This window comes from Tiliqua scincoides, chromosome 9, assembly GCF_035046505.1.
Source record: "Tiliqua scincoides isolate rTilSci1 chromosome 9, rTilSci1.hap2, whole genome shotgun sequence".
In the NCBI taxonomy this organism is placed as follows: Eukaryota; Metazoa; Chordata; class Lepidosauria; order Squamata; family Scincidae; genus Tiliqua; species Tiliqua scincoides.
This window is the reverse complement of record NC_089829.1, coordinates 9,020,657-9,032,976: the sequence shown is the minus strand read 5'-3', so window position 1 is coordinate 9,032,976 and position 12,320 is coordinate 9,020,657. Positions and strand designations below refer to the sequence as shown.

At 46.1% G+C, this 12,320-nt stretch overlaps 1 protein-coding gene across 1 annotated transcript; it reads right to left on the bottom strand.

The window, feature by feature from the left end:
* Nucleotides 1-1,882: 1,882 nt before the first annotated feature.
* Nucleotides 1,883-10,254, bottom strand: LOC136660284 (arylacetamide deacetylase-like 3). Its single transcript, XM_066637412.1, has 4 exons — nucleotides 10,246-10,254; nucleotides 6,539-6,755; nucleotides 4,403-4,466; nucleotides 1,883-2,663 (listed from the first exon to the last, which is right to left on the bottom strand). Exons 1-4 carry the CDS (start codon nucleotides 10,252-10,254, stop codon nucleotides 1,883-1,885), a joined length of 1,071 nt encoding a protein of 356 aa, XP_066493509.1.
* Nucleotides 10,255-12,320: the final 2,066 nt, after the last annotated feature.

Genomic DNA, 12,320 nt, shown 5'->3' with positions numbered 1-12,320 from the left:
GACACGAGAAGGCATCATGGAAGAAGGTCAGCAGTATTGGCGGCATTGCCTTTAGCACTTGAGGATGTTCAACTGGCCCCGAAGGGAGCTGAATTCTGAAGAAGGACAACCCAATGCATGCCATGGTAACAATATCTTATGACGGCATCCCCAAAAGACAGACCAAGGGATGGTATGAGAACAATGCTTTAGCAGGGATAGGTATCAGAAAACAAGGACTCTCCTTGGTGACAATTACATGGGTCATGAATCCTAACACAGGAGATCTTCCTTGTCGTATGACTCCTCGCATAATGGGCAAGTAGGAAAGCCAACATGGCACAACATGTGATAAAGGGATTCCATTTAGGCCAAAGGCTGAACGTGTAAGAATGTTCAGGAGTGAGGCTCAGGATGGATGGAAGGAAGAGGGAGGAATTATTAGAAGTGTCCTATAGTCAATGAACAAACAAAAGTGGAACCTCTTCATATGCATTTATTTAAAGAGGCTCTTTCTCAATAGAGATCTATAGGTTGATCAACATGTGAACATTGACAACAACAGACCAACCTGAATTCTGAATTTAAAGCTTTCAGGTACAAACAAACAACTGCAATTATTTGCTAAAGAAATTTGAAGAGATTGTGCAAACACCTCTAATTCCGTTCACATACCCATTTTATATCAAAAGGTGTGTTTGCTCAATGTGTTCAGAGGGCCTCCAAAAAGTGACACAATAATTTCCAAACATGTCTTTGGAACAATTTCAAGGTGTTCCCACAGATCTGATACAAAAAGAAGATTTTTTCAAGCTATTCACAGAGCACGAAGGTCAAGAAGAGTAAAGAAGAATTCTGTCTCCTGCTCATTACAGGGGATGAGAGATAAGTAGCAGACTGTGGGCCCAATCCTATCCAATTTTCCAGCCCTGGTGCAGCCGTGCTAATGGGGCGTGCACTGCATCCTGTAGTGGGGGGGGGGGCAAAATGGAGGCCTCCTCGAAATAAGGGAGTGTATGTTCTCTTATATCGGAGCTGCATTGCACCTGCATCAGTGCTGGAAAATTGGATAGGATTGGGCCCTGTATCAAAAGCCTGCAAAACACCTAATCTTGCTCTTGCTGCAGCCCAAAGCAATGTAAAAAATTGGGTTTTTCGAGAAAGCAGTTCTTACTCCAGGAGGATCACACTGGGGCCCTCGTCTGCAAGATCTTGGAACAGCTGTCTGCCCAGTAAGACCAGGTGGGTCTTTTAAAAAAAGATTTTTGGGGTGAGTTCAGGTTTCTTGCATGGTTTCCATAGGAATTAATAGTCAACACTGCAGGCAGGTAAAAAACATGCATGTAGACCACCATAGGTTACAAAACACAATTGTTTTCAGGTATGTGGAAACACTTTGAATTTTTTTTCTTTAAATATTTCTCTGGAGGTTCCCTTGAATAGTTGCAAAAATGCAACTTTTTAAAAGTTGTGCAAACACGTCTATGGTGGAAAATGGGTTTAAGCTAGTCAGGGGTGGGGAGTGGGAGGAATGGGGTATGTTGGGGAGGAACTGGGGACAGGGAGGGGGTGGGAAGAGGTGGTTCTACTGGGAGTTATGCACATCTCAAATGCCCCTTCCAAGACATCCCCAACCTTCCTCTCTCATTGGAAATAAGCCACTAAAATGTCCAAGGAGACCCATAGGTGACTGCAGGCCTTTTTGTTGTGGCTGCATGCTATAGCATGGTGGGGGATCGAATTGCACTTGGAATCTCTGGTCTTCACTGATATTTTGTGTGGGTGGGGAAGAGGAGGGAGCCATCATTGCCTCTTTGAATGATGAATGTTTCCACAAGTGCCACATTTCAGAAACAAAGCACGATGTTGTGTTGATCATTGCTTTTTATTTGGGAAAGGCATCTCATACATTTTTGATAAATGTTGTGGTGTCCCTCACAATTCGTTCTGCAGACGGTAATGAGAAGACTCCATAGCCAAAAAGGACAGCCATTCCGTGGCCGCCATCCTTAATGTGGAGCCACGTGACCGGCACACCATGGTCTTCCAACCGTTTCTTGTACAACAGTCCGTCGTCTCTGAGTGGATCAAATTCGCAGGTCACCAGGCACGTCTGGGGGAGCTTGCTGATGATAGCATCTTCGGCAAGAAGTGGTGAAAATGAAACTTCAAAAACCTGCTTCATTTCTTCATATACCTTTGGCTTAAATTGACGCAAGGCAAAGTCTTCTGGTTTGTAGCCTCTGACCTTGAACTCTTCCGGAATGAGGTCTGCACTTACCCACTTCCTATACTTCAGCCTGATCGCCTCAGGAACGTGGCAATTTTTTAAAATATCGTTCAGGATGGACAGGTCTGTGTTAAGGAAACGGCAGCCAAAATAGGCTATAAGTTCAGACCACAGGAGTGGGACTCTGCGGTTCTGTTGATACGAAGGCAAAGAGAAGTCTATTCCCTGTAGTGCCGGATAGATTAAGACTTGGGCGTACAATTTGGGGAGGTCTTGTCTGTTTACCAGTAACTGGCAAACATAAGTGGCCAAAGTTGCTCCAAAGCTGTCACCACTAAGAATGACACGGGAGGAGTCCACCTGATAGGCCTCTGAATTCTTCATCAGATGGACTGTAGCCTTGAGACATTCAGTATATTGGTTTGGATAAGGATTCTCAGGAGCCACATGATACCTATGGAAACAGCAATGTAATCACAGTGCTTGATCGAAAGTGTGAAAAAACTCTTTCCTCTGCTTTCATCTGTCGACTGCAAGTGTAGGCAGAGGTATAGCTAGGTCACTTGACACCTGGGGCCCATAATTTGACCCCACCTACAACAAAATTATTTTCAGTATAGTCATGACATGCCATGAATAACAATAATGGCCAGAAAATAAACATGGTGTACATTTCCCCACAAACTGGGATGAAATTCTCTGCCCTCCCCTGTGCGTAGTACTCAGTTATATACTGCCTGGGCATCTAGAGATTCAGTGTAGCCATCATAGTTAATAACTACTGGTAGATCTATAGTCCACAGAATCCACTTTTAAAGTCATCGAAGCCAATGACCAGCAACACCCCACTTTCCACCCCCACATCAACTTCCAACCCCCTCCTCCTATTCAACAAGCTGCAGGAACTCTGTGTGACCTGAAAGACTTTGCATGCAAGCAAAACCCATGAGAACATTTCTTTCCTGCAATGATTATAAACTTTACATGGTTAGATGTATGTAACCCTCTCCACCTATTCCCAGTTCCCATTCCCATCAGAAGTCACAATTAATATCCCCAATAGTAATCCTTCCATCCATTGTCCGCTACTCATCTCCCTGTTTGCAATATAAGAACCTTTCCACCACCCCTCCCAATATTAGCCCCCCACATGTCCCCCTCTCCATGATCCCACCCTCAACCAGATTCTGGGGTCCACTTTAACAGACATCTAAGCAAGTGACCAACAACATCCAACATTCCCACCAGTGGCATCACTAGGGTTGGTGTCACCCTCATTAATTTTATTTATTTATTTATTTTACTGTATAACAGTAAAGGTCACTCAACAAATCAGTAATCAACAAAAACAAAACACAAAACCAGAGGCCAACTTGATGGCATTGACACAACAGAATATGAGTTCCAGTATTAGCTCTGATACATGGAAATGAAAGTTGGCACTGCTAACAACTTATTGGTTCCATGCTGTGTCTTAACAATATCTCACTGGCTCTTGGAACAATCAGTCTCATTGGTCAGTTTTGAGTTAAAGAAATTCACTTTTTGTTACATAATGCAATTGAGTTTTCCTCTTCTGGTTATCTGACTATAACTTTTGATAGAACATAATCGACAGTTTCTGCATTAAATTACCTATCGAATGATATATAATTTTATGGTATTATTCACAAACAACAAGGTTTGCACAATTTTGACCACTAGTGGTGTCACACATATCCTAAGGGTGTCACCAAATGTTTTCTGCCCCCACCCCCTGCTAGCTATGCCACTGAGTGCAGGGGAAGTGTCTTGTATATACCCCCTTTGTATAGCCGAAGATTCCCCACTGGCATTGTCATTTTCCATATCAACCTGCCCAGAATTAAGATCACTTTCTGAGGCTGACTGAGGGGGTTGCCTCAGGTGGAGGATTGATGAACTTTCCTGATCCAGTCCTTGGATTCAAAAAGGAAGAGAGGGATAGAACAGAAGAGGCAGCATGGAGGAGAAGATTGCGATGAACAGAAGAGCACCTGATTATCTAGCAGGGATGTGCGGAGTGTGTGGGTTGCATGTGCTTGCACACCTCACATACAGCGGCGCTTTTCAAAGGACTCTGGCAGGGAGGCTCTGCATCACCTACCTCCCCACCCACAGCATGTCCCTGCTATCTAGAAGCAAAAGAGGCGCGTCTCTGAAATGAGCACTTACCCTACAGCTACCACCACGGAATCAGTTTCTTTGGCGATATGCCGGCATATTCTCTCATAGGCATCTGAAAGTCAGCATTTGTCAGTTATTATACATTTAAGGACAGAAAAGCACCACTGCAATTAAAAGTTATGATAAGGGATTGTTGGGGAAGGGGTCCCAATGAGAAGTCAGGCTGACTGATTTACAGCCCAGTCTTAACTGTACTGGCTACCAGTGGAACATCTGCTCCCCTGGCAGAAGTGCCATGACAGTGGCCGAAGTGCTGCTGCAACAGCACGCATGACGAGGCCACCAGAGCTCATGGCTGGTGGCCGCACACTCAGGCTAGCAGAGAAGCCTCCCAGGGAAATTTGTAATGATCCTAGGCTGCAATCCTACACACAATTTCCCAGGCTTAAGTCCTATTTACTAACATTGTTAAAAGCATATACAGAGCAGCCTGTTAAAAAGTACAGATCTATAACATTTCCCCAATGCAGTCACATGCCATGGTAGCATAAAGTCTAATATATTAAAAATAAAATATTGAAATGAATAGGGACTCACATGAAATTGGCTCGCAATCCACCTAGTGGTTCCCGACCCACAGTTTGAGAAACACTGGTGTAACAGGTTATCCACCAATTGCAGGAAGAACTGTAACTGATCTCCTTAATCTGTTAGAGTTTGGTCACTGATTCTCTTATTTATTTTGTATTTTTGTATACCACCCTTCCTCCAAGAAGCTCAGGGTGGAGTACATGGTCCCTTCCCTCCTTTTTGTCCTCACAACAACCCTGTGGGGTACATGAGATTGAGAGAATGTGACTGGTCCAATGCACCCAGGAAGCTTCATGGCTGTCCTGGATCTTTCAGGTCCAAGTTCAGCACCACAGCTGCTATACCAGGGGTGACAAACATCAGGCCTGGGGGCTGGATGCAGCCCCAGAAGTGGTTTCTCCAGCCCACCTTTATAATTGGGCTCTCTCACATCTGGAAAATCTGAACAAGATCTGCACATTTTCTCTTCTGTCAGTTGCAGCTAATGAGTTTCTATGTGAGAACAAAGTGCTTGTTTCTGGCCATAATCTGCTTAATGATGTCATTTCCTGCTTTATGATGTCACTTCCAGCCCTCAGCAAGCACCGAGAATGCTATTGGCCCACTATAGGAAATGAGTTTTAACACCCCTGCACTATACCCTGCTGTTTCTACATTTGATTAACCTGCTGCTTACCACTTCTTTTCCTGTTCTGTTCTGCCTGGGTGATGATGGCTGCCATTGAAACAACCCATTGAAACCCATTGAATGTGGATGCATAACATACACCTCTGGATGTGCACCCAGGTGCAAAATGATGCTTTGCTTTCATTGTGGACTTGCACCCAAGTGCACTTCCCATCCTGCTCCAACTAGTCATGAATCAGCACACCGGGATCACAGCCTTGCCTTGGAAAGCAACAAAACCTGCTTTTGGCAGGGATGTGGCAAGAAAGAGAGTCACCCACACATCTGGGAACAGGGACAGGTTCACAATGAGGTCAATGCATGAACTTTGCTTTCCCTCAAATGTGGTCAACAAATCTCATCACACTATGCAATGAGATCACACTACAAGATCCCTAACCAACGCTCTGTGAGATCTTGCAGCTAAGAAGAAGAAGAAAAAGACTCATAGCCCAATCCTGAGCTCATACCACTGGTGCTCCACCAGTGGTGAGTGTTGCAAACATGCCATAAAGCACATTTGTGGCCCTCAATACCAGCCCACCGCCAGAGGTAGCTCAGTGCCAGGAGGTGCTGGGTTAGTGCCGGTGGATCGCTGGTGCTCCGCTGCTTGATGATTGCATGGACCATAGGGCAGTGGAGAGGTGAGTGGGGACGTTGGGGGGAGGCAGGAAGGAGGTGTTCCATGGTGGAGGCATGCTGGGAGAAGGAACAGGAGGGAGGTGGGACCAGTGCAGCTCTGCTTTGCCACATCCAGAGCCTCCATGTTGGGCCATGTGGCCTGACACAGAGTCTCTTAATTCTGTGGCAGCCCAAGGGTGGCCACAGAATCGTTTAGCCCCATTGTTAATGGGGCTGTTAATCATCAAGCATTACTTTTTTTTGCGGGTTCAACATTTTCAATAAACCTGACATGTCTTTCTTACCGATGCTTCCAAACGTGCCCGCACCTCCGTGGAAGAAAAGGACTGCTTTCTTTCTTTCAGTGCCTGTTTTTTTAGACTGATAAATCCTCACCGGCACCTCATCAAAGTCCTGGTTTTGGATGAGAATTGATGGGTCCTTGAAAGGAGGCACTCCATTTACCAGAAGTCGAAGTGTTCCAAGCAGGCTTTGAAGTCCCAGTTTCTCCAAAACAAAACCCTGATTGGAAAGAAATTTGTTCCAGGAGCTCATTTGAGACTTGCACAACTTGTATTCCTCAAAGGAAAATGTTAGGAATGGCTCAGATTTCATCACTCTGGAGCTACAGTTGAATTTAAGGAAATTGAGGCTGCAAATCTATGTATACTTTCCTAGGAGTTGGCCCCATTGGCTACAGTGGAACTTACTTCTGAGTAAACATGCATATAGGATTGGGCTCTGAGGACCCAATCCTGTTCCCCACCAGTTTACATCAAGGCTCTCCAAACCCTGGCCCGGGGGCCAGATGCGGCCCGCAGCCAGCCTCTTGTCCCCTCAAAGCTTCTGGCCCATTTGACCGAACGTGATTGGAGCTGTGCTCTGGTTGCATCTGGAGAGTGTTCTAAGGGCCAGAGAGATTGAATGAATGAGCCCATTCATTCATCTATTCACTCATCTAAGTTACATGTCTAATTAATTTATATCAATTTTATATTTAAATTTTTTTTCTGGCCCTCTACCCTGTGCCAGATATTTAATGCGGCCCTCTGGCCAAAAAATTTGGAGACCCCTGGTTTACATGATGTAGCAGTGCCAACGGAGCAAGTGCTGCATCCTACAGTGGGGGTAAATAAAAGATTTTTTACTTGCCCCCTGGTAGGCCTCCTGCTTATTTACCTGGCCTAACACTGAGGAGCCTCTGGGAGTGGGTCCAAGCCAGGATAGGGGGATAGGATCCTGGCATGCATTGCTGCTGCCAAAATCCACTCCCTCCAGCCCCTGAACCTACCTGCCTGCCACCTTACCTGCTCTGGTGTGATATCTGGAAGCCAGTGGCAAACATGAGAGGCCCCTGCCGTTTGCACTGGTGGCCCCAAAGAATAGGACAGCACCAAGACTTTTGTGATGCTTTAAGTGGGAGATCTGCTGCCGTAAGTCACAAGTGTTTATATGCTTATGATAGCACGTCCAGGTTTTGCTCAAAGCTGAAAAGATGCACAAAGGCTCAGGCAAATAGATTATTTAAGGGAGGCATGGGAAACAATGAATTTAACAACAACAATAACCTTAAGGACACAATCCAAAAGGCGCCCTGGGGCAACGCAAGTCCTTTGCAGTGGCCCATCATCATTGCAAAAGTGCCGTAAAGCACTTTTGGGCTGATTGAAGGGGAGGGAGGACGGCCCACAGTCATGCACGGGCCTCCAGAGGCCAAACCGGGTTCTGTTGCACCGGCAGATGGTTATGTATGCACTGGCCTTTCCAGGCCGGCATGGGATTTGGGGTGTGTGGGGAGGGTGGGAGTGAGGTATTTTAAGACAGGAGAGGGGGCATTGGGGAAGTGGGAGGCAGGGTCGGGACTCAGCAGTTATGCCAGATCTTAACCCCCATTCCTGGGCAGCCTACCCAGGCCATTTCTGGGCTGCTCAGATCTGCGCCACCTCTACCAGATCTGAGTAGACCCATTTGGGCTGGAAGCGGTTCCCCTTGTCCTGTTTGCAGCCCGAAACTTGCTTGGAATACAGGGCAGGCATGCTGGCCTTCCTGTTCCAGCGCAAGCTGGGATTGTGCAATAAGAAATATCTGCCCAACATAAGCACTGCAAAGTTAACACTTGACCAACTGCAATGAGCTGTGCTGGTAGGAACACTGAACGTGATATGGTGATATCTCACCAGTTCTTAAACTCTTGGGTAGAGTTCAAACTAGTGAGCGTCCAAAAATCTCAGTCCAAACATCTGATGGGCTGTGACACAACTGGATGATGATGATGATAGCAGCTGCCTTCGTCCATTGTGTTTCCCCTCGTAGCTGCTGTACGTACATGGAGTCTCTATGTACATCCATTCCGGATATTAGCTGTCACTATTGCTAATCACCATGACACAGTCCAGAGTCTCTCTGACTGGTCTTACACGCTCCTGGTTCACTGGCCAAACACCCCCAGTTAGTCAGAGATGCATGTTCCCATTTCGTTCTTGTGTATCCTAGTATCTCAAGGGTCTTCATACTCCGAGAGAGAGCAGGGTACAGTTCCTAGACAAAAAGCCAAACGTTTGCACATTCACCTGACTGGCCTAGCACACCAAACAGTTGGGTGCACAAGTCCTCAGGGCAAACTGCCCTCCAGTAGGTGCCACCACCCCTTCTAGCAGTCAATCCTTCAGCCAAGGGGAAGCTGAAGCCCTATGGACTAACTCCCCAAGCTCTTGCAAACTCTGAGCCCTGTCACATGACTGTATCTAATCCTTTATAGGAGCATAAGAACAGTCCTAATGGATCAGAACATTGGTCTCTATAATTTTGAATACCAGGTCGATGAATAATAAAACCTGCATCATCTGGGATTTAATCCTGGATGAGAAAGCTGACCTGGTATGTATTACGGAGACCTGGTTGTACATGGCAGGAGGAGTTAGTCTCTCTGAGGTTGTCCACCAGGTTTTCAGGTGTTGCAACAGCCAAGATTGCAGGGACGGGGAGGGGGAGTTGCAATAGTCTATCTTGAGTCCATCACCAGGTGGCTGCCCATTCGTTTCAGGGTCCAATTCAAGGTGCTGGTTTTGACCTTTAAAGCCCTATACTGCTCTGGGCCAGGGTATCTTAGAGATCACCTACTCCCATACAATCCGGCTCGTCCTCTTAGGTCACCAGAGAAGGGCTTTTTACAAGTGCCACCGCCTAGGGAGGTATGTGGGGTGGCAGCAAGAAATAGGACCTTCTCAGTAGTGGCACCAACGCTATGGAATTCCCTTCCCCTTGACTTGCTCCCTCTCTTGAAACTTTTCGGCAAGGCCTGAAGACCCTTCTGTTTAGACAAGCCTTCTGAGTTCCTGGCCTTTTTAACATCTTTTAATATCTTTTTAAACATCTGGTTACAGGCCTGATCCTTTTCTAATTTGCTGCACTATGCTCTTTTACCTGGTTATTTTTTTTTCTTATCTGACTACTGTTTTTATGATATGCTATGTTTTTATCTGTTTTTAAGTTATGCTTTTTAAAATTTGTTTTAACCTTGTTTGTAAGCCGCCTTGAGTCCCTTCGGCGAGAAAGGCGGGGTAAAAATAAATAATATAATAATAATAATAATAATAATAATAATAATAATAATAATAATAATAATAATAATAATAATTCAGCATCCTGTTTTCCAAACCAGGACCACTAGATGGTTCTAGGATGTCCACAGGCAGGTGATAGATGCAAATAGCCCTCTCCTATGTGCCCCTCCAGTAACTGGTAGAGTTACAGTCATTGCCTGTTAACCTAGAGACAGTATGAACCTGGCTAGCAGCATGATCCACTCAGATGTACATCCCATGGTGTTCAGTGGGGCTTACTCAAGAAAATCTATATAGGGTTGCAGCCTGAAAGTCATTCATGGACCCATCATCTTGTTATAGAATCTCTAGTATAGATGATATAAAAGTTGTTGATGGACCACGTTTTGTTATCAAAACCTTTCCCCAAGACCACAGGTTTCTGAGTTTTAAAAATCCAGAAAACTTACCAAAGCCATCGCTGACAAGAACAGAGTGAAAAAGAAGCGGACCTTTAATGGTTGGTCAGTTCCAGGAGGCAGGACAGCTTTGGCATATTGGAAGACAGCACAGCCCAGAATGATGGCTGGAAGGCTGAACACTGAGACAAGAAGGCACGCAAGGAACTTCGCAAGGGATGCCATTGCTCTGCACCCAGGCACACAACAGAGAGCTGGATCTGGCTAGATGCTAGTCAGGGCATTTATCCTCTTCCTTCTCTATGCCCTGGTTCTAGGTGAGTAAGCACCTGAGGCACCCTCTTGCAACACCTCAAAAGATATACACAAAGACATATGTATTTGTGTGAGAGAGTGTGTGTCTTTCACACACAAATTGTGTGTGTGTGTGTGTGTGGGTGTGTGTGTGTGTGTGTGTGTGTGGGTGTGGGTGTGTGTGTGTGGGTGTGTGTGTGTGTGTAGAGAGAGAGAGAGATAATAAGGATGTAATATTAAGAATTGGCTCCATCTCAACCCATGATGAAAAGACCCACATGAGGATAAAGATTATTTCAAATTGGAAAAGGCATATAGGAAGCATTCCAAGGAGTAGACCTGCAATTACATGGGTTGCGTATAACCTGTAATAATGAGGAAGCCATTTTTATTCTCAAGAAAAATAATAATATGAAAACTCAACCTATGTTATTTATTTTAGGTTTTTGCTGTCAAGATCATTTCTGGTGGGCACCAAGGTGAAGACACAAAACTGTCTTATTTTGAAAGGGTGGTACATGCTAACTGGTTAAGAGGCACTTTTTCAAGTGGGTGCTCCTCTTCTATTTAGCAGGGGGAGAGTAACTGGCCCACCTCACCCCAGCAGTGTCTTTTCTAGCGGCTGTCTGCTGGTGTTGCATCTTTTTAGATTGTGAGCCCTTTGGGGACAGGGAGCCATTAGATATTTGATTTTCTCTGTAAAACGCTTTGTGAACTTTTTGTTGAAAAGCGGTATATAAATACTGTTGTTGTTGTTTTGTGACACTCAGGGTCCAATCCTAACTGCGCCCTACGCCGGCCATAAAGCATGTTTACGTGCTGTAATGTTTACGCCTCCTCTAGGGGAAGCCAGGTTGGCGCTCCAAGAAGCGCCGGCCTGCGGAGGCTGACATAAGCCTCCATGCCGGCTTCCCCCCAGCTCATCCCCAGCTCGGATGAGCCGATGCAAGGACGAAAGTTAGGCATGGGGAGGCAGGGAGGAGGAGGGAGGGAGGCATCCCTGAGTGGGGGGAGGGCAGGCGGTGGGCGGCCCCGGGTGTGGGTGGATCCGGAGGTTATGCTAGATCCCAACCCCCATTCCCAGGGAGAACAGAGCAGTTTCAAGCGTCTCTGCTCTCCTCTGACTTGTGCCACCTCCAGAGGTGATGCAAGTCTGAGGAGACTCATTGTTGCCAGAAGCCCTTACCCAGGAGTAAGGGGAAAAGTTTCCCCTTGACTCTGGCTAAGCTGCTTCTGGCCACAATCCTGCGGTGGATACAGCGCAAGCTTCTTTGTTTGCCTGTTCCAGCACAGGATAGGATTGCGCTCTCATAGTCCAGTCCTATCCTATCCCCTCCACCAGCATCAATGCAACCGTACCAGAAAGTGGTTGCATGATCAGACAGTTTGCAGGAGGTAAGTGTACTTACTTCCTGGTAGGCTGTACGATTGCGAATGGATCTTCCCCTTTTCTCCCAATCAGACGGAGCCATCTGGCTGTGTTCTTGTGATACTTTGCTGCCCAGTGATGATATCTGTGGAATTCCTTGACCCAGAATATGGTAATGGCATCTGGCCTAGATGTCTTTAAAAGGGGGTTGGACAAATTGATGGAGGAAACCTGCCATGATGACAGAGATAGCTTATCTCTGAATGCCAGATGCAAAAGAATGGCCACAGGATGCAGATCTCTTGTTGTCTCTTGTTGCCTTGGGATCTGAAGGCCTTAGGAGTGGAGCTCAACAAGTGGGAAACCCTGGCTTCTGAGTGGCCCACTTGGAGGCAGGCTGTGCAGCATTGCCTTTCCCAGTTTGAAGAGACACTTGGCCAACAGACTGAGGCAAAGAAGGAAG

What these genes read in the sequence shown, in the direction of transcription:
- LOC136660284 (XM_066637412.1), bottom strand. An exon ending in GGGCACGTTTGGAAGCATCG is followed by an intron (nt 4,467 to 6,538) that starts GTAAGAAAGACA and finishes GCTGACTTTCAG; the next exon opens with ATGCCTATGAGAGAATATGC. An exon ending in TCCGTGGTGGTAGCTGTAGG is followed by an intron (nt 2,664 to 4,402) that starts GTAAGTGCTCAT and finishes CTGTTTCCATAG; the next exon opens with GTATCATGTGGCTCCTGAGA.